General features: G+C 40.2%; 2 protein-coding genes across 3 annotated transcripts; both read right to left on the reverse strand.

Annotated features, from left to right (window-relative positions):
* Positions 1-95: 95 nt before the first annotated feature.
* On the reverse strand, positions 96-4,141 carry LOC106613902 (calreticulin). Of its 2 annotated transcripts, XM_014216652.2 has the most exons (10): positions 3,909-4,141; positions 3,653-3,774; positions 3,209-3,310; positions 2,882-3,085; positions 2,594-2,688; positions 2,176-2,385; positions 1,958-2,071; positions 1,638-1,781; positions 1,410-1,502; positions 96-1,254 (listed from the first exon to the last, which is right to left on the reverse strand). In XM_014216652.2, exons 2-10 carry the CDS (start codon positions 3,744-3,746, stop codon positions 1,111-1,113), a joined length of 1,200 nt encoding a protein of 399 aa, XP_014072127.1. In that variant the 5' UTR covers positions 3,747-3,774; positions 3,909-4,141; the 3' UTR covers positions 96-1,110. The 2 variants fall into 2 exon arrangements, with proteins under 2 accessions (XP_014072127.1, XP_045543537.1); XM_045687581.1 differs by having other exon boundaries at positions 3,653-3,918.
* Positions 4,142-14,347: 10,206 nt separating this feature from the next.
* On the reverse strand, positions 14,348-18,513 carry LOC106613903 (torsin-1A). Its single transcript, XM_014216654.2, has 7 exons — positions 18,398-18,513; positions 17,932-18,198; positions 17,364-17,486; positions 17,002-17,267; positions 16,271-16,446; positions 16,041-16,165; positions 14,348-15,013 (listed from the first exon to the last, which is right to left on the reverse strand). Exons 2-7 carry the CDS (start codon positions 18,095-18,097, stop codon positions 14,766-14,768), a joined length of 1,104 nt encoding a protein of 367 aa, XP_014072129.1. The 5' UTR covers positions 18,098-18,198; positions 18,398-18,513; the 3' UTR covers positions 14,348-14,765.
* Between the last annotated feature and the right edge of the window lie 9,187 nt (positions 18,514-27,700).

Here is a 27,700-nt window from a genome sequence, read left to right on the forward strand (position 1 = left end):
ATTATCCACCGGAAGGTAGAGGTACCCTCAAATTACGCGACACACACACGGGGAGCGTTATAGAATATATAAGAATGAGACAAAACCAACAATAATTGAGTCACTTCCTTTATGTTTCATTATTGGAGAATAATCTCTCAGAACTTCTTTCTTCCACAATAAAATTAAAACAGCCTCCCCATACATAGTATAAAATGTTTCACAACAGGGTCAACTGCCAATCAGCATTGGGACAAGTATTTAGTGCAGAAACATTGGCATTAAAAAACAGAGGGAAAAACAATTACAATATTTAAAAAAAACTCAACATTTCCCCCAAGAAGAACATATCAATGGACAGGCATCAGACCCTCCTGCTTACTGCTTTAGAATATCTTAACAGCTGTACATATGCAGTCTGATCATCTTTGTTATTTTCAATTTAGAAAATAGAGGCATTTGATTTAAGGTAGCTTGAGTAGTTAGTGAAAACTCTGCCTACCCAATACACAGAGTGACCCCATGAGTGCTGAAAATAATAAATCAGTAGACTTTCACACCATATCCAAAACAGGTGAGATATATATATATACACATACATACATATATATATACACACACACATATACATACATACACACGTTTGGGGTACAAACACTTACCAGACATCGGGTAGCACAGACTCAAAAAAATGTGTCAGATTAAATCAGACAAACAAAATGCATTTTGAGGTAAACATTGTCAGGAAATTTTAGACGGTCAATATACTTCATGTAGTTAGCAGAAGAACATTGTTTTTGAAAGTGACGTTTACAACATTTTGAATCTCATCTCTGAAAACAATTACTGGCATGTCACTGCTTAAAAAAAAAAGTGGTCTCAAATCTAACAAGAAATCGTCAACCTTAACAAATCTGAACTCCCATAGTTTATCAATATCACATGGAAACAAATAATTGATGTCCTTAGTTTTTGCCCCTTCCCTTGTCATGTAAACAAAACAATAGCTACCCATTTGTTTTGGGGGAGAAGCGTCAGTCATTAACGGAAAGGCCAAAAAAGCCCCGTCTTCAGCCTTGCGCCAATGGATCATGATGGACAGGGTTCCTTTTCAGAAGTTCCTGTTTGAGTTCATAACTCATCTTTGTGTTTAGAGTCAGTTTCTTCATCCTCTTCTCCCTCATCCTCTTCTTCCTCCTTTTTATTAATCTCTTCTGCATCCCGTTTCTTTCTCTCCTCCTCTTCCTGACTGTCCTTCATCTTCTTTTCAGGGTCCTGTGTAGACAGCCAAAAAAATATATAATATTGACAGGGTAGGAGACAATGCGCACATCACCTTTTAGAGGGCATATTATATGACAACTCAATCTAAACATAACTGGTATAGTTGATGGTAAATATTTAAAAAAACAAAGACACCATCGACTTACCTTTGTTGCACCCCATGTCTCGTTCCCCACTTGTTCTGCAAGCTTTGGGTCATTGGTGATGAGAAAATTGTCAAAAATAGTCCCTGACTTCACCTGTAAAATGATGAAGGGTCATTGGTTAAGATTTGAAGAAACATAAACTTAAAAAAAAAAAAAAAATCAAAAGATTAGTAAAAGTTAAATACACACCATCTTATATTAATCAAGGATTACAGTCAGTCACTCTACCTGCCACAAATCTAATCCAATCACCCCCATGCTGGCATATTGGTAGATTTCAGGGTCAGCAGTATAGTCAGGGTTGTCAATTTCAGGGTGCACCCATTTCCCCTTGTAGGCAGGATTGTCAATCTGTTTGGGCTTCCACTCCCCCTGGGAAAAACAATGTCAGAAAGTGGTTAGTTCCCTATGCAAAAGTATTTTTTCCCCCACTATGTATTCAAGTAAATAGACAAATTAGTCAAAATGGCAAGAGCACATTTCGCCAAGTGTAGTATATTCACACCTAATCCTTGTGGCCATGAGTACAAACGACCGTGGAGGCCTACCTTATAGTCAGGGTTCGTGACCATGGGAGGCTCCCATTCACCATCCATCTCATCGTCCCAGTCATCAGGCTTCTTGGCATCAGGGTCAGGGATGGTCTCAGCCACATCCCAGTCCTAAAGGAAACAGTGGCTTAATAATGTCCTTTGCACTGAGTCACCTGCATTTTCTACAGAAAATGAAATGGTGTTCTCATGCCTTTAATGTCTTGTTAACATACCTCTGGTTTCTTGTCTTCAGGATCATCAATGTGCTCTTTCTCATCCCAGTCATCTGGCTTCTCAGCATCAGGGTCCTTTATCTTCTTGGGGGGAAGGAAGTCCCAGTCCTCCTCTAGGCTTCCAGACTCCACTTTCTTGTTGTCGATCTTCACCTCATAGGTGTTATCCGGATTGACTACTAGTGTGTACAGGTGGGTATATTCATCATCCTAGGGAACACACAAAACAAGTTACTGCATGCAAAAACAAACAAATGTTTCTTTAAGTCCAATACTATTAAAACATAATACTGAGAAAGAGGTGGGATAGCAAAAATGTTAGACATAACAGATGGTGAAGCTCATAGATAATAAATACAACTGTTAGCATTGACTAGAAAATTTAGCAGAATTGCTTAAGGACAAAAGTGCTTCTCACCTTGCATCTTATGTCTTTGTTGATCAAGTGATTATTGCCTCTGTAGTTGAAGATCACATGAACTTTCTTAGTACCTGGACCACAGATGTCTGGACCTAAGACAGACAAAACAAACAGGAATTTAACTTCACACGGTATGTGGTGTAGACAGGCAACTTAAGACAGCGAGACCAACACTGGGAATAATACCTCAAAACAGAAAGAAATGTGACAAGTGGGCCATCCCACCCTTACATATGTAACCTACTCTCCAATGGTTTCAGTTACAAATAGGATATTTATACTCACCAAACATGATGTTGTATGTGGATTCTCCATGCATTTCCTCCTGGTTGAGATCAGCTGGGAAAAGCTTGATGTAGCCTCCACCACAGTCAATGTTCTGTTCATGTTTCACAGTAAACTGGATTACCAGAGGCTGGTCTTTGTTGCTGATGGACTCAAAGCGGGAGGATGCAGAGTAAAAGCGAGCATCTTGGCTGGTTTGAAGTCCTGAAATGTTTAAAACGCACAACAAATACTCATATCAAGTGTCAACCTATTAAGAACCAGCTAGACGCACCAGATCCTATTGCTGGAGCCTAAATGGCAAAGGCACCTTTGATCTCTTCTCACCTTTGTCTTTCTCAACATCTCCATAGAATTTCCCAGCAGTGAGAACAAAATTCCCATAGTCTGACTTGTGTTTAGATTCCAACCATCGGCTTTTCCAGGCATCTGCGAAACGTTATACAAAAATCAGGTGTAAGTAAGTCACCTGAGCAATGAGGGCAGAGCCACCTGGCAAGGGCCATGTGCCTGTGTGGTTGATCTGGGAAAAGGTCAGAGTGAGTGCATGCAACCCATTGATGGTGTTTTGGATGAGTAATCACTAAATCAGAACATGTCAGCTAAATGTGAATTACATGTTGAGCATGTCAAGCTGATATTGCATAAAGTGAGCAGGCTATGAAATTGTGTCTGTGACACTCATCCAACATATGACATGTAGTCCAATCACCACATTTCAAATGTAAAAAAACAAAAAACAGGAAGGGTCAGTATTTATTCATAACTTACCCCCATCTTCAAATTGTTCTCGGAAATAAATGGAGGACTCAGCAAATATTGATGCCACCGATACGGCCATCAAAAGCATCGACAGGGTTGTCATTTCAGCTTGCTAAAAAAAAAAACACCCTCTAAAATAGAAAATGTAATTAACTACGTAAATAAATACCATACATGTTATATACACTGAATCAAGCAGTAAAACTAGCTATGGCTAGTTACATGCTATATAAGTCAAAATCCTGAACTCAAACGCTGTACTTACTGCAAGCCCCAAATGCTGCTGATGGTCTCCTCTCGTTTCCGAACAGATGTCTGGTTTTCATTGGATAGCAGCTCCAGGAGGAAGCGTAACAACCTTTAACCAATCGAATTAATAGAAAAAAGCCAGCTGACCACGCGTTTGCTTCACACACGCCCCTCAGTAGCCGAATGAGTCGGTGGTCTTTATCTCTCGCACCGCGGCCCGGGTGAGAGAGCGGAGTTGGCACGAATGCAGTAGAATGGGTAAAAAACACACGCCATACACCTGGCGCGCCAGGTGCGATAAATCATGTGCAGCTTCTATGATTCTGGTTGTGGTTGTTCTTATTTTTTTTGTAAAGCGATTTAAAATATACAATATAGAAAAACAAACGGAGTATAGAAGATAGTATACAAACATTACAAACAACGGCTAGGGGAATAAAGACAATACATTATATAAAGACCTTGTAAAACTTACGAACGTTCAACGTTTTGATTGCTTATTTTTTTTGAGAAGAAGAAATTGTGTTAATATTTTGTTCAATTTCATAAAAAAAGAATAAGAGGCTTTTGACTCATAAATGTACATTTATGAATATGGAATTTAGCTAAAATAACAATGAGGTTACTTAAGAAGAAAGGCTTTGCATATACGTTAATATACTTTGTAAACCAAATATCACATTTTCAAGTAGAAGGGAAATATTTGCATGTATTTGATATAAAACAAATCTTCTGATATCTTGCCACAGCTTCCAAGTATAAGAGCAATACCAAAATAAATGTAAACCATTCTCCGGTTGTTCATTACAGAAGGTATAAGAAACATGAATGTATTTTTTTTTTTTTTACTTTTCAAGATAATGTTTAGTAGTTATGGATTATGGATTAATTTAGAATAAATATCTTTCATCTCATTAGTTAAAAGACATTTCTGAGAAAGAGACCAAAAAAAGAAAGAGGCCATTCTAGAAAGACATGAGGTATGGGACTGAAACAACATCACATTGAAATAAAGCATATATTTACCTAATGTTGTTCAAAACAGAAGGAGAGAAATCTACATTGCCTGCTGTCAGCTGGATCAAGAGAAGGTAAAGAAAAGGGGATAGATTTGGCTACATCCCTAAAAAGTACACTAAATCCAAAGGGGATTGCATCAAAAACTACAACAAATTCCTTTGGAGTGATCAGTATTTATGAAAAGCTAAAAATTCAGCATAATTAAATAAAATACCATTGAAGAGTTGAATCACCAATATAATATTGTTTCGGAAACATCATAAAAAATATTTGTGGGGAGAAAAATTGTGCTTGTAGATCAAAGACCATGCTAAAAGGGATTGTTTATGGAAATTAAATAAATTAGTTGGTATTTTTTCAATACTGTAATTACAAAGTAGGAGAAATTTGAGGCCACCTAAATGAGAAAAAACATACTGAGAGATAAAATTACATATAGAGGTAGGGTTCTTCAGGAATTGCTTAATCCAATTGATCTTTAAAGTGTTATTTAAAGAGGGAAAATCAAGAAAATTGAGACCACCCTCTTCACAAGTATTCATAATGACAGATTTCTTGATATAATGTGTCCTGTTCTTCCATACAAAATAAAAAAGTATCTTGCTTATCTGATTTTCGACATGTAATGATAAAGCAACATAAGTGAGCCTGGAAATACCCTCATTCTTTGTGAGCAATATTCTACCATTCAGAGATAAATCCCTTGTATGCAGTGATTAAGTTTCTTTTGAGTTCTCTATGATAGGGTTAAAGTTCAGTATGCATCTAGCTTTTTCATTCTTAGTTATCGTAATTCCCAGATAAGACCGTATCCTTAATTGGGATGTCAGAGATTGAGGGCATATCACAGTTTCTGAGATTAATCATTTAAGAGGGTGGTGTCATCCGCTAACTGACTAATAATCTCCCTGTCTGCAATAGAAATACCCTTTATTAAAGCACTTGTCTTGAAATGAGAAGTAATAAACTGTGTGGCTAATAGAAAGAGATCAGGTGAAATTGGACATCCTTGTCTGATACCCTGAATTAATTCAAACCTTGGAAAGGTACCTGCTTTCAATTTGATAGAGATATTACCATATGTATATAGTTTTAATAGTTTTACAAAATACATCTCCAAAGCCATATTTTTTAAGGGCATAAAATGTAATGTTCTACTGTATCAAAGGCTTTATAAAAATCCTAAAATAGTATAAAACTGATCAGAGAACACATTTGAGTAATCTATGATATCTAATATCAGTCTGACATTTTTCTAGATGTCTATTTTTCATAAACTCATATTTTACATGTGAAAATTATACTTTACATGCGTGTATAATTAAGTCACTATTTTACCTCCAAATAATTTTTCATAAACCCTGACTGGGACTCCTCTACAATGGCATCCAAAACAGCCCTTAATCGTTTAGCAAGGACAAGCGCTATTAGCTTATAATCGTTATTTAAAAGGCAAATTGGACACCGATTATCAATGAGTAACAAGTATTTTTTAGGTTTAGGAGTTAGAGTAATTAAACCTTGCGTTAGAGTGGGAGGGAGTGCTTCATTGGCTATACTTCAGAGTACACTTCCAATAGAAAGTGGGCCAATTCTTTGGAAAAACTTCTGCAGAATTATGTTGATGGTAGTATTACCATCAACCCCAGGGGATTTGTTCATTTGAAAGTGATCAATAACCTCTATAATTTCTTCTAAAGAGATAGGATTATCACATAATTCTTGATCAGAAGAATCAATAGAGATAACATTTCCAAGAGAATCAAAGAACAGAGCTGCAGACTCCTCACACTACCTAGAGGTGTATACTGTACATTAAGTTCCTGTAAAAATTGGCACAGTAGTTGGCAATTGTCCTAGATCATATTATTCACCTTTAACTGTTCAAAATAGTTACTTTTAGAGTGAAATTTCTCCAGTCTGAAAAAATAAGCAGAGTTGTGCTTTCCTTCTTGATGAAAGCACCCTCTGCCTTAACCTTGTAAATTTCACCCAGTTTATTTTGTTCCTTAATTAACTCCATTTTATCCGTATCTGAAAGACTATTAGGTCTCTGGAAGAGCAAATCTTTGCAAGATCACTGCTATATTTTCTTAAATATTTAGCAATTTCAAACTTTAGAACTTCCCAGTTTCTCCTTTGGAGACTTTCACTCTGGACTGTATTCCAAAAATGTATAATGCACCCCATGATATCAAATTTGACTATTTAATCTTTTAATATGGAGCTATTAAGTTTCCATTATAAAGCCTTGCACTGACTATCATTACAGAGAAATATTTTGGCTTGTATGCAAATAGCTCTATGGTCTGTTATAGGCGTGTCAAGAATAAGCGCTTTTGTAAGCGCTCTGAAACCATCCAATTGTCAATACATAAACATCTAGTACATGTTTTGTTACACCAGATATAGGATCTCTCAACAGAAAACTTCTCTCTCCATATATCCACTAGATTCAACTTCTGCATAAATAACTTTATATCTTTAAATAACCAGATATTAACAGATATCTAATAACATATATTGTGTGAATATCATTTAGCTAGCTATCTAGTCATTTTAACAAATTTGATCCATATTTAGCACAATAGAAAGCAGGCTTCCAGACCGGAACAATGTAAAACGAGAACACACGATCCAGAATGACAACACCTCACCTGATTGTTCGGAAGAAAAAGCCCTGTCCACCAGAGATAGTGTTTTTCTGTGCTGCTTGCTTGCATTTTTTTTTTTTTACAACTGCAAAACATTTGGCACAGGTTAGTCACAAAATTAGTGCCAAAACTCTGAACGCACAGATTCAACATCGACAATTGTAGTTTTGATTCACCAGTTGCAAGTTTAGTAAATGAGTTGCGCTCATTCTGAAATGTTGTTTCATGCTTGCAAATCTTATTGAATTTATTCACATATCAACTTACATGTTTGGAAGTGTTGTATTTATTCACACATCATGTAATGAGCTTGTGTTGTATTTATTCTCAAAATAAGTTCCATGTTTGCAAATATTTTTTGCAACTACAAAACTCAGTATACAGGTGCAACTCATATTTTACATGCTTGTATAATTAAGTCACTATTTTACCTCCATAGAGTTTGGCTAGGTGCCAGCAGAACTGAAGCATGCTGCCGGGAATCAACTGAGGTGAAATAATCAGCCCACAATTGATTATGAATGCAGGTTTTAGATTTAACAGTAAACTGACTCAAATTAATCAAGGATGCTTTATTAGTCTAAAGTAACTTAAAATCCATCTGGGACAGCACACTTTCTCTTTCTTTTGCAGCCACTTTGTTTGCCTAGTCTGAGAGAGACAACTAACCATTTTTAATTTTTTTTTTACACATGTGGCTCAGTTGGTAGAGCATGGTGTTTGCAACGCCAGGGTTGTGGGTTCGATTCCCACGGGGGACCAGTACGGAAAGTAAATAATAAAAAATAAAAAAAATAAATGTATGCATTCACTACTGTAAGTCGCTCTGGATAAGAGCGTCTGCTAAATGACTAAAATGTAAATGTAAAATGTAAATAGGATATGACTTATGATATTGTGCCGTCCTCCATAATTTCTGCTATTTAATGACACCTGTCCAAATCATTGTGTGTACATTTACATTTTAGTCATTTAGCAGACGCTCTTATCCAGAGCGACTTACAGTAGTGAATGCATACATTTCATACATCTTTTTTTTTTTTCCGGACCACTATTCATAATGCAACCTCACATTTTCTTACAAAACCAAAGATGTGCAGTCAATATGCTAACACTTTTTACAATGACGGAAAAACAGCCAGTAAAAATAGCTACAGCACATGTACAGACAATGGAACACTTATAAAAACTTGATATGTATGTACTTGCTAATTATAATTAGGAAGTGTATTGTGCAAGTAACACATTCCAATGGACAAAAAAAAAGCATGAAAGCATTGTTGGAATAATCAGATTATAATAATGGGCTCCCGAGTGCCGCAGCGGTCTAAGGCACTGCATCTCAGTGCAAGAGGCATCACCCCAGTCCCTGTTTCGAATCCAGGCTGTATTACATATGGCCTTGATTGGGAGTCACATAGGGTGGCGCACAATTTGCCCAACGTCGTCCGGGTTTGGCCGGTGTAGGCCGTCATTGTAAATAAGAATTTGTTCGTAACCGACTTGCCTAGTTAAATAAAGGTTAAATAAATGTTTTTAATTATATAACTTAAATCAAGTAAATGAAATTCTAGATCAAAATAAGTGTAGGGGACACAAATGTTACACTCACGTCTTAAAAATGTAGTTCATATTCGTGGAATACTCAGACCATGTACAGTGCATTTGAAAAGTATTCAGATCCCTTCCCTTTTCCCACATTGTTACATTACAGCCATTACAGAGATACAGGTTCGAGTCCAGGCTTTGTCGCTGCCGGCCGCGACCGGGAGACCCATGGGGCGGTGCACAATTGGCCCAGCGTCGTCCAGGTTAGGGGAGGGTTTGGCTGGCAGGAATGTTCTTGTCACATTGACAACTTGCGACTCCTGTGGCGGGCTGGGCGCAATGCACACTGACACGGTCATCAGGTGCACGGTGTTTCCTCCGACACATTACTGTGGCTGGCTGCCAGGTTTAAGTCGGCATTGTGTCAAGAAGCATTACTGTGGCTGGGTTGTGTTTCAGAGGATGCACGGCTCTCGACCTTCACCTCATCCCGAGATGTTTCTACAACACGATTGGAGTCCACCTGTGGTAAATTCAATTGATTGGACCTGATTTGTAAATGCACACACCTGTCTATATAAGGTCTCACAGTTGACAGTGCAGGTCAGAGAAAAAAACCAGGCCAAGAGGTCGAAGGGAAGGGTACCAAAAAATGTATGCATCACTGAAATCTCCAAGAACACAGTGGCCTCCATCATTCTTAAATTGAACTGAGCAATCGGGGGAGAAGGGCCTTGGTCAGGGAGGGGGACCAAGAACCCGATGGTCACGCTGACAGAGCTCCAGATTTCTTCAATAAGCAGTTGCCTGTACTATTGCACATCAATACTACTTTCTTCAAACCTGAATTGTAGTTATTCAGTCGGTTATAAATTATTCAAAGTGATATCACACTGTTAACCTGTGAATATTTAATCAACCTGTAAAACAAGTAATCTATATACAATTCTAGAATAATCATATTAAAATGCCCTTCAAAAGTTAATTGAATTATATTTAGTCTAGTTTGCTGTAATATACAGTATTTCCTCCTATGCATTGAACGTGCCTGCCACTGCTTAAGCAAATAGTTGTAATATATCATCAGTGCCAACAAAACAAAAAGATATACAGTACCACTCAAAAGTTTGGACACACCGACTAATTCAGGGGTTTTTCTTTATTTTTACTATTTCCTACATTGTTGAATAATAGTGAAGACAACAAAACTATGAAATAACACATATGGAATCATGTAGTAACCAAAAAAAGTGTTAAACAAATCAAAATATATTTTATATTTGAGATTCTTCAAAGTAGCCACCCTTTGCCTTGAAAGATTTGAGCACTCTTGAATTCTCTCAACCAGCTACACATGGAAAGATTTTCCAACAGTCTTGAAGGAGTTCCCACATATGCTGAGCACTTGTTGGCTGCTTTTCCTTCAGTCTGCGGTCCAACTTATCCCAAACCACCTCATTTGGGTTGAGATTGGGTGATTGTGGAGGCCAGGTCATCTGATGTAGCACCCCATCACTCTCCTTCTTGGTCAAATAGCCCTTACACAGCCTGGAGGTGTGTTGGGTCATTGTCCTGTTGAAAAACAAATGATAGTTCCACTAAGCGCAAACCAGATGGGATGGCATTTCGCTGCAGAATTCTATGGTAGCCATGCTGGTTAAGTGTGCCTTGAATTCTAAATAAATGACTGACAATGTCACCATCAAAGCATCCCCACACCATCACACCTCCTCCTCCATGCTTCACGGTGGGAAACACACGAGGAGATCACTCGTTCACCTACTCTGCATTTCACAAAGACACAAATTTGGACTCATCAGACCAAAGGACAGATTGCCACCAGTGTAATGTACATTGCTCGTGTTTCTTGGCCTAAGCAAGTCTCTTTTTTTTATTGGTGTCCTTTAGTAGTGGTTTCTTTGCAGCAATTCGACCATGAAGGCCTGATTCACGCAGTCTCCTTTGAACAGTTGATGTTGAGATGTGTCTGTTACTTGAACTCTGTAAAGCATTTATTTGGGCTGCAATCTGAGGTGCAGTTAACTGTAAATAAAATAAAATGTTATTGGTCACATACACATGGTTAGCAGATGTTATTGCGAGTGTTGCGAAATGCTTGTGCTTCTATTTCCGACAGTGCAGTAATATGTAATCTAACAATTCCACAACAACTACCTAATACACACAAATCTAAGTAAAGGGATGGAATAAGAATAAATACATATGAGCGATGACCGAGCGGCATAGGCAAGATGCAGCAGATGGTATAAAATACAGTATATACATATGAGATGAGTAATGCAAGATATGTAAACATTATTGAAGTGCCATTATTAAAGTGACTAGTGATCCATTTATTAATGTGGCCAATGATTTCAAGTCAGTACGTAGGCAGCAGCCTCTCTGTGTTAGTGATGGCTGTTTAACAGTCTGATGGCCCTGAGATAGCAGCTGTTTTTCAGCCTCTCGATCCCAGCTTTGATGCACCTGTACTGACCTCACCTTCTGGATGGTAGCGGGGTGAACAGGCTGTGGCCCGGGTGGTTGTTGTCCTCGATGAACTTTTTGGCCTTCCTGTGACATCAGGTGCTGTAGTTGGAGGGCAGGTAGTTTGCCCCTGGTGATGCGTTGGGCAGACCGCACCACTCTCTGGAGACCCCTGCAGTTGTGGGCGGTGCAGTTGCCGTACCAGGCGGTGATACAGCCTGACAGGATGCTCTCAATTGTGCATCTGTAAAAGTTTGTGAGGGTTTTTGGTGACAAACCAAATTTCTCCCTGTAGGGTGTCTCGTTGTTGTTGGCAATCAAGCCCACTACTGTTGTGTCGTCTGCAAACTTGATGATTGAGTTGGAAGCGTGCATGGCCACACAGTCATGGGTGAACAGGGAGTACAGGAGGGGGCTGAGCACGCACCCTTGTGGGGCCCCAGTGTTGAGGAACAGCGAAGTGCAGATGTTTCCTCCCTTCACCACCTGCGGGCGGCCCATCAGGAAGTCCAGAACCCAATTGCACAGGGCGAGGTTGAGACCCAGGGCCTCAAGCTTAATGATGAGCTTGGAGGGTACTATGGTGTTGAATGCTGAGCTGTAGTCAATGAACAGCATTCTTACATAAGTATTCCTCTCGTCCAGATGGGATAGGGCAGTGTGATGGCAATTGCATCGTCTACGGACCTATTGGGGCAGTAAGCAAATTGAAGTGGGTCCTGGGTGGCAGGTAAGGTGGAGGTGATATGATCCTTGACTAGTCTCTCAAAGCACTTCATGATGACAGAAATGAGTGCTGCGGGGCTATAGTAATTTAGTTGTGTTACCTTTGCCTTCTTGGGTACAGGAACAATTGTGGCCATCTTGAAGCATGTGGGGACAGCAGACGGGGATAGGGAGAGATTGAATATGTCCGTAAACACACCAGCCAGTTGGTCTGCACCATGCTCTGAGGACACGGCTAGGGATGCCGTCTGGGCCGGCAGCCTTGCGAGGGTTAACACGTTTAAATGTCTTACTCACATCGGCCACCGGGAAGGAGAGGGAGGGCCCGCAGTCCTTGGTAGCGGACCGCGTCGGTTGCACTATTATTATACTCAAAGCAGGCAAAAGTGTTTAGTTTGTCTGGAAGCAAGACGTAGGTGTCCGTGACGTAGCTGGTTTTCATTTTGTAGTCCGTGATTGTCTGTAGACCCTGTCACACACGTCTCATGTATGAGCCGTTGAATTGCGACTCCACTTTGTCTCTATACTGACATTTTGCCTGTTTGACTGCCTTGCAGAGGGAATAACTACACTGTTTGTATTCGATTTGCCGAAGGGAGGGCGGGGGAGGACCTTGTATGCATCGCGGAAGTTAGAGAAGCAGTGATTCGGGTGTACTGACAGCACAAGTGCTACAATCAATATGCTAATAGAATTTAGGTAACCTTGTTCTCAAATTTGCTTTGTTAAAATCCCCAGCTACAATAAATGCAGCCTCAGGATATGGTTTCCAGTTTGCATAGAGTCCAGTGAAGTTCCTTGAGGGCCGTCGTGGTATTGGCTTGTGCGGGGATATACACGGCTGTGACAATAACGGACAAGAATTCTCTTGGGAGATAATATGGTCGGCATTTGATTGTGAGGAATTCTAGGTTAGGTGAACAAAAGGTCTTGAGTTCCTGTACGTTGTTACGATTATACTATGAGTCGTGAAGCATACACCCCTGCCCTTCTTCAAAGAGAGATGTTTATTTCTGTTGGCGCGACTCATAAAGAATCCCGGTGGCTGTACCGACTCCGACAACATATCCCGAGAGAGCCATGTTTTCGTGAAACAGACTGTTACAATCCCTGATGTATCTCTGGAAAGCAACCCTTGCCCTAATTTTGTCTTACTTGTTATCTAGAGACTGGACATTGGCGAGTAATATAATCGGAAGCGGTGGGTGGTGTGCAAGCCTCTGAAGTCTGACCAGGAGGCTGCTCCGTCTACCTCTTCTGCGGAGACGTTGTTTTGGGTCGGCCTCTGGAATGAGATCCAATGCCCTGGGTTGCGGTGCAAACAAAGGATCCGCTTCGAGAAAGTCATATTCCTGGATGTAATGTTGGTAAGTTGCCGTCGCTCTGATATCCTCTTGTTCTTTCCGGCTGTATGTAATAAGACTTAAGATTTTCTGGGCTAACTGTAAAAATAAAACAGGAAAAAACAAAATACTGCATAGTTTCCTAAGGACTAGAAGAGAGGTGACCCTCTTTCGGCGCCATCTTGATAGCTCTAATGAACTTATCCTCTTCAGCAGAGGTAACTCTGGGTCTTCCTTTCCTATGGCAGTCCTCATGAGAGCCAGTTCCATCAAAGCGCCTAATGGTTTTTGAAACTGCACTTGAAGAAACTTTCAAAGTTCTTGACATTTTCCAGATTGACTGACCTTTTTGTCTTAAAGTAATGATGGACTGTCATTCCTCTTTTCTTATTTGATCTGTTCTTGCCATAATATGGACTTGGTTTTTTACCAAATAAGGCCATCTTCTGAATACCACCCCTACCTTGTCACACCACAATTGATTGGCTCAATCACATTGAGGAAAGAAATTCCACAAATTAACTTTTAACAAGGCACACCTGTTAATTGAAATGCATTCCAGGTGACTACCTCAAAGCTGGTTGAGAGAATTGCAAGAGTGTGCAAAGCTGTCATCAAGGCAAAGGGTGGCTACTTTGAAGAATCAAATATATTTTGATTTGTTTAACACTTTTGTGGTTACTATTCCTTATGTTATTTCATAGTTTTGATGTCTTCACTATTATTCTACAATGTAGGAAAAAGTACAAATAAAGAAAAACCTTTGAATGAGTACGTGTGTCCAAACATTTGACTGGTACTGTACATGCTAATAACAATACTAGAGTTGACCTGAGCTTGACGTAAAATCATTGCATAAAAATGGTCTAATGAGGAAGTTGAAAATGCACTCTAAAATCTCTTCGTTATCAGAATGAATCTTACTATAGCCAGATGCTCTATGCTTCCTTTCTTGGCAGTGTAGGGTGAGGAGTGGGCATACCACATGTTCGATCGACATGTGCCATTGCAGAAATGTTCAATATGTCGGCAGAACATACTTTTTCCTTTTTGCCAAAACAATGTTCATGTGTTTTCTGGGTTGCATTGGTCTGTTTAGGGTAGGAAGAAATTGATCCTCTGTGGTATGGATTTGCAGCCTTGGGCAGAGAACAGCCTCTCCTCCTTGGGTATATATAGCATGGCCTTCGCCACTTCGTCCAGCGTTCCCTCGTCTGGCTCCAGACCCCGCGCTGCATAGGCATCACGGGCACAGAGCTTGACATGACGGTACTCCAGAGGTAGGAAGGGCACAAAGAAGTCAATAAGGTGACCTGACATCAGTTCACTCTGTGCAAAGCCTCCTGGAAAGCAGACAAACTGGTAAATCCACAATTCGAGAAAGGTAGTTACATCAAAACATGTTAAGTAATTCAAAATGTTTTAATCCATTTCTAAGTAGTATTCTGTATTTTGCAAACTATTCATTTATGTGTTAACAGTGTAGTAGGGTTCATGAGAAAGGCATCTTCAATCTTGCTCTGTGAAAACGTATTTACAGTGCATTTGGAAAGTGTTCCGACACCTTGACTTTTTCCACATTGTTAAGTTACAGCCTTATTCTAAAATGGATTAAATAATTGTTTACCCTCATCAATCTACACACAATACCCCAGAATGACAAAGCAATGTTTTGACTGGGATGTTTTTCAATGGCAGGGACTGGAAGAATAGTCAGGATCGAGGGAAAGATGAACAGAGCAAATTACAGGGCGATCCTTGAAAACCTGCTCCAGAGTACTCAGAACCTCAGACTGGGATGAAGGTTCACCTTCCAACAGGACAATGACCCTAAGCACACAGCCAAGGCAACGCAGGAGTGGCTTCGGGACAAGTCTCTGAATGTCCTTGAGTAGCCCAGTCAGAGCCCGGACTTGAACCCAATCAAACATCTCTGGAGACCTGAATATAGCTGTGCAGCGACCCTCCCCATCCAACCTGACAGAGCTTGAGAGGATCTGCAGAGAAGAATGGGAGAAACTCCAAATACAGCTGTGCCAAGCTTGTAGCTTAATACCCAAGAGGCTTTAATCGCTGCCAAAGGTGATTCAACAAAGTACTGAGTAAAGGGTCTGAATACTTACGTAAATGTGATGTTAACTTTTTTTATTTTATACATTTGTAAAAATGTATAAAAACCTGTTTTTGCTTTGTCCTTATGGGGTATTGTGTGTAGATTGACAAGGGGGGAAAAAACAATTTAATCAATTTTAGAATAAGGCTGTAACGTAACAAAATGTGGAAAAAGTAAAGGGGTCTAAATACTTTCCAAATGCATTATATCTAAAAGCTGAGAATGAGTGTGAGTGATTGTAAAGCCACTGTTGGTACCTTGAGAATCCATAGCTTCAGCACGTAGCCGGTGTTCCAAGTCCTCCATCCCAATGTCCTCTCTGTTTTGCCCTGAGTGCCAGAAGTCCAAGGCCACATCGTTGATGGTGGTCCCACCAATATTACTACAAATAATTATTGCAACATATCTTGATTAGGGTCAGTTGAGTTTCCTTACATGAGTTAGTGGAAGAGGCCTCGCAATAATTTAAAGGGTATATATGGCTAACCTGAGGAATAAGAAGACAGCTCTCCTATAGCTGACCCCATCCACATTGTCATAATGGTCCATATAGGGCTTGATAGCATCTATAAGGCCGGGGTGCAGTTTCTCAGCCTCATCAAAGATGAAAAGTGTCTGTGGGCAACGCAGCACCATGTCCCGGATAGCTTCTCTGAGCTGGCCCTAGAAAGAGAGAGCTATGGTGAGCACAACAATATCACCTCTCACTCGCTCTCATTTAAGACAGGTGTGCCATATATTCACGAGATTAAAATATGCACATGCATTCCATGTATTATTCTACATGATTTTATCCACAAAAAATGGCACTCAATAATTTGCTGAGTTTGGACATACTATTGTATATTTGTATAATTCCTGCTATGGTCGAGATCAAGTTGTGTAATTGAATCAATTGCTTCACTATCATTTTGAAATAGTGATAGTATGTATTATGCAATTTAACATTGAGTTTATAATTGGTTGGAAGGTTGCCTAGCTGGTGTGAGTTCCAATAACTTTGATTTAGGTGGTGACCTGGAATATGTAAAAGTTCACATTTTCTTTTTAAACTAAATATTTAGGTAGTCCTACTCCATGAATGTTGACAACGCATGGCAATAAAACAGGGTCTCAAAAGAATGATTATATAATCTATTAACCCATATTCACAACATAGTTCTGTTCTGCACATGTTCCCGGCAGAGGAGTCATGTCTGTACCAACAGCTAGGCTCACCTTGTACGTGTCCACTAGTCTGGCATGGGGGAAATGAAATGGGGCGATGAACAGACGCACACACTCGCTCTTCACCCCGTCCCGGTACAAGTTGTCAGCTACAATCCGGGTCACAAAGTTCTTGCCCGTGCCGGAGCAGCCATGGAAGGAGAGGGTCAATGGCTTATTGGATTCAGGGTTACTGATGAAGCCCTGCACAGCCTTCAGAACCACTGATTGGGCAAGGTGCTGCCCATGAAGCTTTAGCTGTAGATCACTAGCGAGACCTGAAACAGAACATCAAAATGAGCACTGCACAAAAATGACATAGCTGGTGGAACATACATTAATATAAATATTGCCTCAATATGACTTCATCTTACCTGTAATATTATTTGTTATCCGACAATCCCCTGATTCACAGCACTGTCCCAGGCTGCAATACCACTGTGACAGCAAACTGATATAGTCTTGAGGGAATGCTGCCCATAGGTCCCTAGTAGGTACTAAAATTGCCACACAAATGTACAGTGTAAACATGTAATGCAGAGTTAGACATAGCTGTTGCAATCAATTAAACAACACAATTTCTGCTCAAGGCAAGTTTGCAAGGAAAATTATAACACTTTTACATATCATCACTGGATAATAAATTAAATAAGACATTCCCTCTATATGTTTGAATAAACTAGCTAATCATCGTTGCTTACGGTCTCTGCATTGTAATACAAATAGGTTTGTCCTGTGTAAAAACGAATTTATGCCTTACAAATTGTTCCTATGGACAGTCAGTGACAAGTACAAGCTCCAGTGCGTCTGTTTCTTTAGTGAGGATAGATCCGACATGATCGATCTGACTACACCAAGACTGTTGGAATTACGGTCTCAATTTTGATATTTCTACAGAGTAGCCTTTTTTTTTTACTTGCAGAAAATATATAAACACCATACCTTGCAGAGTCGCATCATCTTGATTCGGTTGACACTCCCCTTCCCATATATTACAATAAATATAATTGAAATAATACGTAGATACATTTGAAATACTGTCAAATTGAAAGAAATCTGCCTTTGCAGAAACAGCCCAAAATATGGGCAATAGTGGGTAGAAGAACATCAGTGACGCCGGAAATTTGCGATTATAAGAGAGTGGTCGTCAATGATGGCATTCTTCAAACCTCTGTCCATTCAAACCTGTCATACTATGGAGCGAAATATCTGCCAAAAGATGGAATGTACGTATCGTTAGAAAATCCATATCTAAATTGTTAGGATTGTAAGAAAAGCAATGCGTGAAACATGGAACGTAAACATTACATTTAATCTGTGAAAATACAAACACCATGTTACGATTACGGACTAACATTCTAGGCTTGAACAAATCTTGTAGTGTTGCAATTATGATGTACTATAATACCTTTCAGAGTTTTGGAGATTATATCTCACCAACAAAAAAAAAAGGTACACCACACGGCCTGTGAGGAGTGCTACGCGAACAAACATAACACAGTATAGAAAAAACGGAAGTCAGGGAAACCGGAAAGAGGTATCCTGCACGTTTTCAAGTTAAAAGTATCCATTCTATATTAATCCTTAGTTAAATTTACTTCACAATTAGGTATTGTTGTGAATTGTGAGATACTACTGCACTGTTGGAGCTAGGAACACAAGCATTTCGCTACACCCGCAATAACATCTGCTAAATATGTGTATGTGACCAATAAAATTTGATTTGATTATGCCTACAACAGTGAAGTTTCAGTCCGCTAAGTGTATCTCTACAGCAGGAACAATAAAACAGAATAATAATAGGTGTTTAGTGAAACTATGAATTATGTATGACCACTTGAGTCTTTGCCACTCAAAATATTTGGATATTTATTTCATCACTCAAAATCTTGCCAAAGCACATTCTGTAGGAGGGGTTAATATGAATAAAAAATAAATTTGACATGATTTATATGAATCAGGTCATGAACATATGGATTTTGAGATTAACAAGGGAGAGGTTAAACGTAGGCTAAATCTGGCATAAATGTATTCTCACACTTTACAATAACTCTGCTGCAGTGGTTTTAGGTAGTCTCTGTATAGGCTATTCCCTCCACCGCAACACTGCTGCCAATTTGAAGAGCTTGTGATCTCTATGGGCCTTTGGAAAAGCTCCCTTCAACCTCAGAAGATGTCCTCCTGGAGGCATGCAGCCATAGTCATTATACCTTAATGCTAAATAAAGGTTAAATAAACATAAATAATGTAGGCCTATTTGCCGACTAGCCATCATTCCAACATATTTAAACATTTAATTAATCCTTCATTCAGTTCAGTTAGTTAATGTCATCTATTCAGTAATTTGTCTGAATTGCAATAGGAACTAAATTAAAGAGAATAGAACAGTCTTATCCATTTGTGTATTCTATTATCTAAATTCTCCAATGGTCTTTAGCCTATCACTTTATTTACATTTTTCATTTAAGTGTATCCCAAAAAAAAATAGGCCTTCAACTTGCTGGCATTGCAATTGATCAAATACAATTTTATTAGTCACATGCACGGAAGACAACAGGAGTAGTAGACCTTACAGAGAAATGCTTCCTTACAAGCCCTAACCAACAATGCAGTTTAATTAATTTATTTATTTCTTACTTAAGAATAACAAATACAAATCACAAATAATTAAAGAGCAGCAGTAAAATAACAATAGCTATCATTTTGGGTACTGGTGATGACTGCAAGCTAAGATTTTGAAAGTATGATGTTGACAGTCCAATCAAAGCTACTGTAGATATAACGTGATTTGACGTAATTGTATCTGTGGCCAATGACCTTGAGCCTTATTGGATGGGCACTTCTAATGTACCTCTATGGCAGCACCCAAGGGGCTTGAATTTTCGAGCTCTCCCCTTGGACTTGGCGGTGACGTAGTGTCTCCATGAGTGACAGAACACTGAGCCAATTACAGAGCAACACTCCATATTTTCTGCTGGCTTGCCCCACCACCACACAAAGCACTGAGCTAGGCTGAAACACCTGCATTTTGGAGCTCCCTTACTCAAGAAAACAAAAAAAGAGGCCATGTTTGCATGCGGCTTTATTAGCTCAATTATATATATATTTTTTTACATTGTTTGCAAATTGATATGTGACACGTATTAATGCCAAAATAACATGCAAAACAGGCCATGGCTATTTCGCTCAGGACAGGTTATAGCCAAGACTTAATATTTTGTCTCATTTGATATGGATATAGCCTCTGCGCGATGGTGTTGTGCAACGCAAATGGCTATAACAAGCCTACATACAGACTGGAATTCACTAATACAGTCAAAATGCCGATTTTTAGGCCTACAGTCCATGCTCCTAAATACTGGAAAAAGCGTGATTCATTAGGTTACATGATCACTACAGTAGCCCCATGAGCGTATAAACAAATAAATGCAATTATATTGCCATTAAATAACACACAACAGCAGTGGCGACCCGTCATTCAGGGCAGGTGGGGGCAGAGCCTGTTTTGAGCCCCACATTTTAAGCAAAAATAAATAAAATATATATATTTTGAGGGGCTTCCCTGTTTTGCATGTTATTTTGGCATTCATATTTAAAATTAAATCAAATTTTATGTCACATACACTTGCATTAACATCTGCTAACCATGTGTAACGAAATGCTTGTGCTTCTAGTTCCGACCATGCAGTAATATCTAACAAGTAATCTAACAATTTCACAACAACTACCTTATACACACAAGTGTAAAGGAATGAATAAGAACATGTACATAAAAATATATATGGATGAGCGATGGCCGAACGGCATAGGCAAGATGCAGTAGATGGTATAGAGTACAGTATATACATTTGAGATGAGTAGTGTATGTACACATTATATAAAGTGGCATAGTTTAAAGTGACTAGTGATACATTTATTACATCCAATTTTTAAAGTTGCTAGAGATTGAGTCAGTATGTTGGCAGCAGCCACTCAATGTTAGTGATGGCTGTTTAACAGTCTGATGGCCTTGAGATAGAAGCTGTTTTTCAGTCTCTCGGTCCCAGCTTTGATGCACCTGTCCTGACCTCACCTTCTGGATGATAGTGGGGTGAACAGGCTGTGGCTCGGGTGATTGTTGTCCTTGATTACCTTTTTGGCCTTCCTGTGACATCGGGTGGTGTAGGTGTCCTGGAGAGCAGGTAGTTTGCCCCCGGTGATGCGTTGGGCAGACCTCACTACCCTCTGGAGAGCCTTACGGTTGTGGGCGGAGCAGTTGCCGTACCAGGCGGTGATACAGCCAGACAGGATGCTCTCGATTGTGCATCTGTAAAAGTTTGTGAGTGTTTTTGGTGACAAGCCAAATTTCTTCAGCCTCCTGAGGTTGAAGAGGCGCTGCTGCGCCTTCTTCACCATGCTGTCTGTGTGGGTGGACCATTTCAGTTTGTCCGTGATGTGTATGCCAAGGACCTTAAAACTTTCCACCTTCTCCACTACTGTCCCGTTGATGTGGATAGGGGGGTGCACCCTCTGCTGTTATATTTGTCACATATTCAAGCCCCTTGGGTGGTGCCATAGAGTTACAATAGAAGTGCCCATCCAAGAAGGCTCAAGGTCATTGGCCACAGATAAATTACGTCAAATCACGTTATATCTACAGTAGCTTTGATTGGACTGTCAACATCGTACTTTCAACATTTTTGCTCGCAATCATCATCATGAATCAAGTCGACAATCTATTTGCAAATCCTTTTTAATCCTTGTCATATGAAGAGAAATAATGAAGATAAATTATAGATAAAACGTATCGGTGCTTATCGGCCATAAACATTACACAAGTTGGAAATCGCAAATTCAACAATGAGTGGTTTGTTATGAGTGGAGTCTGCCACTAGCAGTCAGTGTAGTCAGCTCAACTATCCCCATTGAGACCGTGTCTGTGCCTCGATCTAGGTTGGGCAAAACTAAACATGGCGGTGTGCGGCTTAGCAATCTCACTGGAATAAAGACCTCCTCCATTCACGATAGCAAATTTCAATTTACCAAAAAAAAACGACTGCTTTTTCATCTTTTGAGCTTCTAGTCATGAAATCTATGCAGCCTACTCAATCACTTTTTATAGCTACTGTTTACAGGCCTCCTGGACCATATACAGCATTCATCACTGAGTTCCCTGAATTCCTATCGGACCTTGTAGTCATGGCAGATAATATTCTAATTCTTGGTCACTTTAATATTCACATGGAAAAGTCCACAGACCCACTCCAAAAGGCTTTCAGAGCGATCATCGACTCAGTGGGTTTTGTCCAACATGTCTCCGGACCTATTCACTGCCAGTGTCATACTCTGGACCTAGTTTTGTCCCGTGGAATAAATGTTGTGGATCTTTTTCCTCATAATCCTGGACTATCGGATTTTATTACGTTTGCAATCGCAACAAATAATCTGCTAAGACCCCAACCAAGGATCATCAAAAGCCGTACTATAAATTCTCAGACAACCCAAAGATTCCTAGATGACCTTCCAGACTCCCACCACCTACCCAAAGACGTCAGAGTAAAAAAAATCAGTTAACCACCTAACTGGGGAACTCAATTTAACCTTGCGTAATACCCTAGATTCAGTCGCACCCCTAAAAACAAAAAACATTTGTCATAAGAAACTAGCTCCCTGGTATACAGAAAATACCTGAGCTCTGAAGCAAGCTTTCAGCAAATTGGAACGGAAATGGCGCAACACCAAACTGGAAGTGTTCCGACTAGCTTGGAAAGACACTACCGTGCAGTATCGAAAAGCTCTCACTGCTGTTCGATCATCCTATTTTTCTAACTTAATTGAGGAAAATAAGAACAATCCAAAATGTATTTTGATACTGTCGCAAAGTTAACTAAAAAGCAGCATTTCCAAAAGAGGATGGCTTTCACTTCATCAGTGTTAAATTCATCATGAACTTCTTTGACGAAAAGATCATGATCATTAGAAAGCAAATTACGGACTCTTTAAATCTGCGTATTCCTCCAAAGCTCAGATGTCCTGAGTCTACACAACTCTGCCAGGACCTAGGATCAAGGGAGACACTCACGTTTTTTAATACTATATCTCTTGACACATTGATGAAAATAATCATGGCCTCTAAACCTTGGACCCTATTCCAACTAAACTACTGAAAGAGCTGCTTCCTGTGCTTGGCCCTCCTATGTTGAACACAATAAACGTCTCTCTACCCACCGGATGTGTACCAAACTCACTAAAAGTGGCAGTAATAAAGCCTCTCTTGAAAAAGCCAAACCTTGACCCAGAAAATATTAAAAAAACTATCGGCCTATATCGAATCTCCCTTTCCTCTCAAAATATTTTGAAAAAGTAGTTGCGCAGCAACTCACTGCCTTCCTGAAGACAAACAATGTATACGAAATGCTTCAGTCTGGTTTTAGACCCCATCATAGCACTGAGAATGCACTTGTGAAGGTGGTAAATTACATTTTAATGGCGTCAGACCATGGCATCTGTCCTCGTGCTCCTAGACCTTAGTGCTGCTTTTGATACCATCGATCACCACATTCTTTTGGAGAGATTGTAAACCCAAATTGGTCTACACGACAAGTTCTGGCCTGGTTTAAATCTTATCTGTCGGAAAGATATCAGTTTGTCTCTGTAAATGGTTTGTCCTCTGACAAATCAACTGTACATTTTGGTGTTCCTCAAGGCTCCGTTTTGTGACCACTATATATTTTACCTCATGATAATGTCATACGGAAACATAATGTTAACTTTCACTGCTATGCGGACGACACACAGCTGTACATTTCGATGAAACATGGTGAAGCCCCAAAATTGCACCCCCTGGAAGCCTGTGTTTCAGACATAAGGAAGTGGATGGTGGCAAATGTTCTACTTTTAAACTCGGACAAAACAGAGATGCTAGTTCTAGGTCCCAAAAAACAAAGAGATCTTCTGTTGGATCTGACAATTAATCTTGATGATTGTACAGTCGTCTCAAATAAAACTGAAGGACCTCGGCGTTACTCTGGATTCTGATCTCTCTTTTGACGAACATCAAGACTGTTTCAAGGACAGCTTTTTTCCATCTAGGTAACATTGCAAAAATCAGAAACTTTCTGTCCAAAAATGATGCAGAAAAATGTATACATGCTTTCGTCACTTCTAAGTTAGACTACTGCAATGCTATACTTTTTGGCTACCCGGATAAAGCACTAAATAAACTTCAGTTAGTGCTAAACACAGCTGCTAGAATCTTGACTAGAACTGAAAAAAAATTCATATTACTCCAGTGCTAGCCTCTACACTGGCTTCCTGTTAAAGCTAGAGCTGATTTCAAGCTTTTACTGCTAACCTACAAAGCATTACATGGGCTTGCTCCTACCTATCTTTCCGATTTGGTCCTGCCGTACATACCTACACGTACTCTACAGTCTCAAAACGCAGGCCTCCTTACTGTCCCTAGATTTTCTAAACAAAAACAGCTGGAGGCAGGGCTTTCTGCTATAGAGCTCCATTTTTATGGAATGGTCTGCCTATCCATGTTTGAGACGCAGAATCGGTCTTGACCTTTAAGTCTTTACTGAAGACTCATCTCTTCAGTAGGTCCTATGATTGAGTGTAGTCTGGCCCAGGTGTGAAGGTGAACAGAAATGCACTGGAGCAATGAACCGCCCTTGCTGTCTCTGCTTGGCCAGTTCCCCTCTCTCCACTGGGATTCTCTGCCTCAAACCCTATTACAGGGACTGAGTCACTGGCTTACTGGTGCTCTTCCATGCCATCCCTAGGAGGGGTGCGCCACTTGAGTGGGTTGAGTCACTGACGTGATCTTCCTGTCCGGGTTGGCGCCCCCCCTTGGATTCGTGCCGTAGGGGAGATCTTCATGGGTTATACATGGCCTTGTCTCAGGATAGTAAGTTCGTGGTTGAAGATATCCCTCTAGTGGTGTGGGGGCTGTGCTTTGGCAAAGTGGGTGGGTTTATATCCTGCCTGTTTGGCTCTGTCCGGGGGTATCGTTGGACGGGAACACAGTGTCTCCCAACACCTCCTGTCTCAGCCTCCAGTATTTATGCTGCAATAGTTTGTGTTGGGGGGCTAGGGTCAGTCTGTTATATCTGGAATATTTTTCCTGTCTTATCTGGTGTCCTGTGTGAATTTAAGTATGCTCTCTCTAATTCTCTCTCGCCTTTCTTTCTCTCTTTCTTTCTTTCTTTCTTTCTCTCTCTCTCGGAGGAGGACCTGAGCCCTAGGACCATGCCTCAGACCTACCTGGCCTGATGACTCTTTGCTGTCCCTAGTACATCTGGTCGTGCTGCTACTCCAGTTCCAACTGTTCTGCTTGCGGCTATGGAACCCTGACCTGTTCAGTGGACGTGCTACCTGTCCCAGACCTGCTGTTTTCAACTCTCTAGCAACAGCATGACCGGTAGAGATACTCTGAATTATCGGCTATGAAAAGCCAAATGACATTTACTCCTGAGGTGTTGACCTGTTGCACCCTCGACAACCACTGTGATCATTACTATTTGACCCTGCTGGTCATCCATGAACATTTTAACATCTCCACCCGGCACAGCCAGAAGAGGACTGGCCACCCCTCATAACCTGGTTCCTCTAGGTTTCGGCCTTTCTAGGGAGTTTTTCCTAGACACCGTACTTCTACACCTGCATTGCTTGCTGTTTGTGGTTTTAGGCTAGGTTTCTGTACAGCACTTTGTGACATCAGCTGATGTAAGAAGGGTTTTATAAATAAATGTGATTGATTGTTAGGAATCTGTGGCTAACTGCAATCATTGCAAAGCAATCATTAGCCTGCTATTCAGGGGAGTGGCTGTGTGGTCTCAAGTCTAAGATTAAGGGTCTATTTTCCTAGTTTTAAAATATAAACACTCAACATTGGCCATGCTGTCAAAAAAGCATGATTTGTGACGAGCTCAAAACAACTTCACTCGGAACTGCAAAATCTAACTTTAGTGAGTTCAAGACAACTGGGATCTCGGGGGAAAAAAACTTTTAGAACTTTCATCCAACTCGGAATTATAAAAATTGGGGATTCGGGATTCTCTCTAGGGCTACTACCTGAAGATCACTGAAGTCATCATGAATAAACTTTATATTTATTTCTTGTTCCCAATTGTCTTGAAAGCACCATAAATCCAGAGAATGCCGGACTTTGATGACAAAATTTGCCCACGAAGGACCGCCGCACCACCTTCTTGTTCAAGTAGGCACAACACAACAAGGTGAGTCCAAAAATGTATTGTATGGTGATGCATAAATGGTGTAATATGCCAGGGAGATATGTATACTGTAGCTAAGAAAGTAATATTAAGTGTATGTTGTGTCGTAAGCTGTTAGTAGCCCATGTGTCTCACTAATAATTTGGTCTATTTTAACCTCCTGTTCTGACTTGGTGTTGCACATGTAGCCTAGAACCTGTTTTTGAGAAATGTAATCATTGAATATTGTAAGAACTTTCATTATCTGCCCCCTTTATTTATGCTACGATTCTGACTTGGTGTACAGGGAAAACACTAAGAACGGCCTATGTTCTGAATTCTGTTGCTGTACATTTCAATCAATGTAAATAGTCAAGGTGGCAATTTGACTAGTTGTTCAGCAGTCTTATGGCTAGGGGTTAGAAGCGGTTAAGGAGCCGTTTGGTCCTAGACTTGGCACTCTGGTACCGCTTGCCGTGCTATAGCAGAGAGAACTGTCTATGACGTGAGAATTTTTTGGCCTTCCTCCGTTTAGTATATACAGTTGAAGTCGGAAGTTTACATACACTTAGGTTGGAGTCAATAAAACTTGTTTTTCAACCACTCCACAAATTTCTTATTAACAAACTATAGTTTTGGCAAGTCGGTTAGGACATCTACTTTGTGCATGACAAGTAATTTTTCCAACAATTGTTTACAGACAGATTATTTCACTGTATCACAATTCCAGTGGGTCAGAAGTTTACATACACTAAGTTGACTGTGCCTTTAAACAGCTTGGAAAATTCCTGAAAATTATGTCATGGCTTTAGAAGCTTCTGATAGGCTAATTGACATCATTTGAGTCAATTGGAGGTGTACCTGTGGATGTATTTCAAGGCCTACCTTCAAACTCATTGCTTGACATCATGGGAAAAATCAAAAGAAATCAGCCAAGACCTCAGAAAAATATTGTAGACCTGCACAAGTCTGGTTCATCCTTGGGAGCAATTTCCAAACGCCGTCGGCCGTCATACCGCTCAGGAAGGAGACAAGTTCTGTCTCTTAGAGATGAACGTACTTCGGTGCGAAAAGTGCAAATCAATCCCAGAACAGCAGCAAAGGACCTTGTGAAGATGCTGGAGGAAACCGGTACAAAAGTATCTATATCCACAGTAAAACGAGTCCTATATAGATATATAACCTGAAAGGCCGCTCAGTAAGGAAGAAGCCACTGCTCCAAAACCGCCATAAAAAAAGCCAGACTACAGTATGCAACTGCACATGGGGACAAAGATCGTACTTTTTGGAGAAATATCCTCTGGTCTGATGAAACAAAAATAGAACTGTTTGGCCATAATGACCATCTTTATGTTTGGAGGAAAAAGGGGGAAGCTTGCAAGCCGAAGAACACCATCTCAACCGTGAAGCACGGGGGTGGCAGCATCATGTTGTGGGGGTTCTTTGCTGCCGGAGGGACTGGTTCACTTCACATTATAGATGGCATCGTGAGGAAGGAAAATGATGTGGATATT

The sequence above is a fragment of the Salmo salar genome, chromosome ssa10 (genome assembly GCF_905237065.1).
Source record: "Salmo salar chromosome ssa10, Ssal_v3.1, whole genome shotgun sequence".
NCBI lineage: Eukaryota > Metazoa > Chordata > Actinopteri > Salmoniformes > Salmonidae > Salmo > Salmo salar.

Bases quoted from the DNA above. Each gene is read 5' to 3' on its own strand.
- LOC106613902 (XM_014216652.2), bottom strand. From the start codon at position 3,746: ATGACAACCCTGTCGATGCTTTTGATGGCCGTATCGGTGGCATCAATA. The intron at 2,689-2,881 runs GTGAGTATAAAT...TGTCTGTCTTAG, and splicing joins CACATACAACATCATGTTTG to GTCCAGACATCTGTGGTCCA. The intron at 2,072-2,175 runs GTATGTTAACAA...TGTTTCCTTTAG, and splicing joins CTGAAGACAAGAAACCAGAG to GACTGGGATGTGGCTGAGAC.
- LOC106613903 (XM_014216654.2), bottom strand. From the start codon at position 18,097: ATGTTCTTCTACCCACTATTGCCCATATTTTGGGCTGTTTCTGCAAAG. The intron at 17,487-17,931 runs GTATGGTGTTTA...TGGCAATTTTAG, and splicing joins AGATGATGCGACTCTGCAAG to TACCTACTAGGGACCTATGG. The intron at 15,014-16,040 runs GTACCAACAGTG...TCTGCTTTCCAG, and splicing joins TGAAGCTATGGATTCTCAAG to GAGGCTTTGCACAGAGTGAA.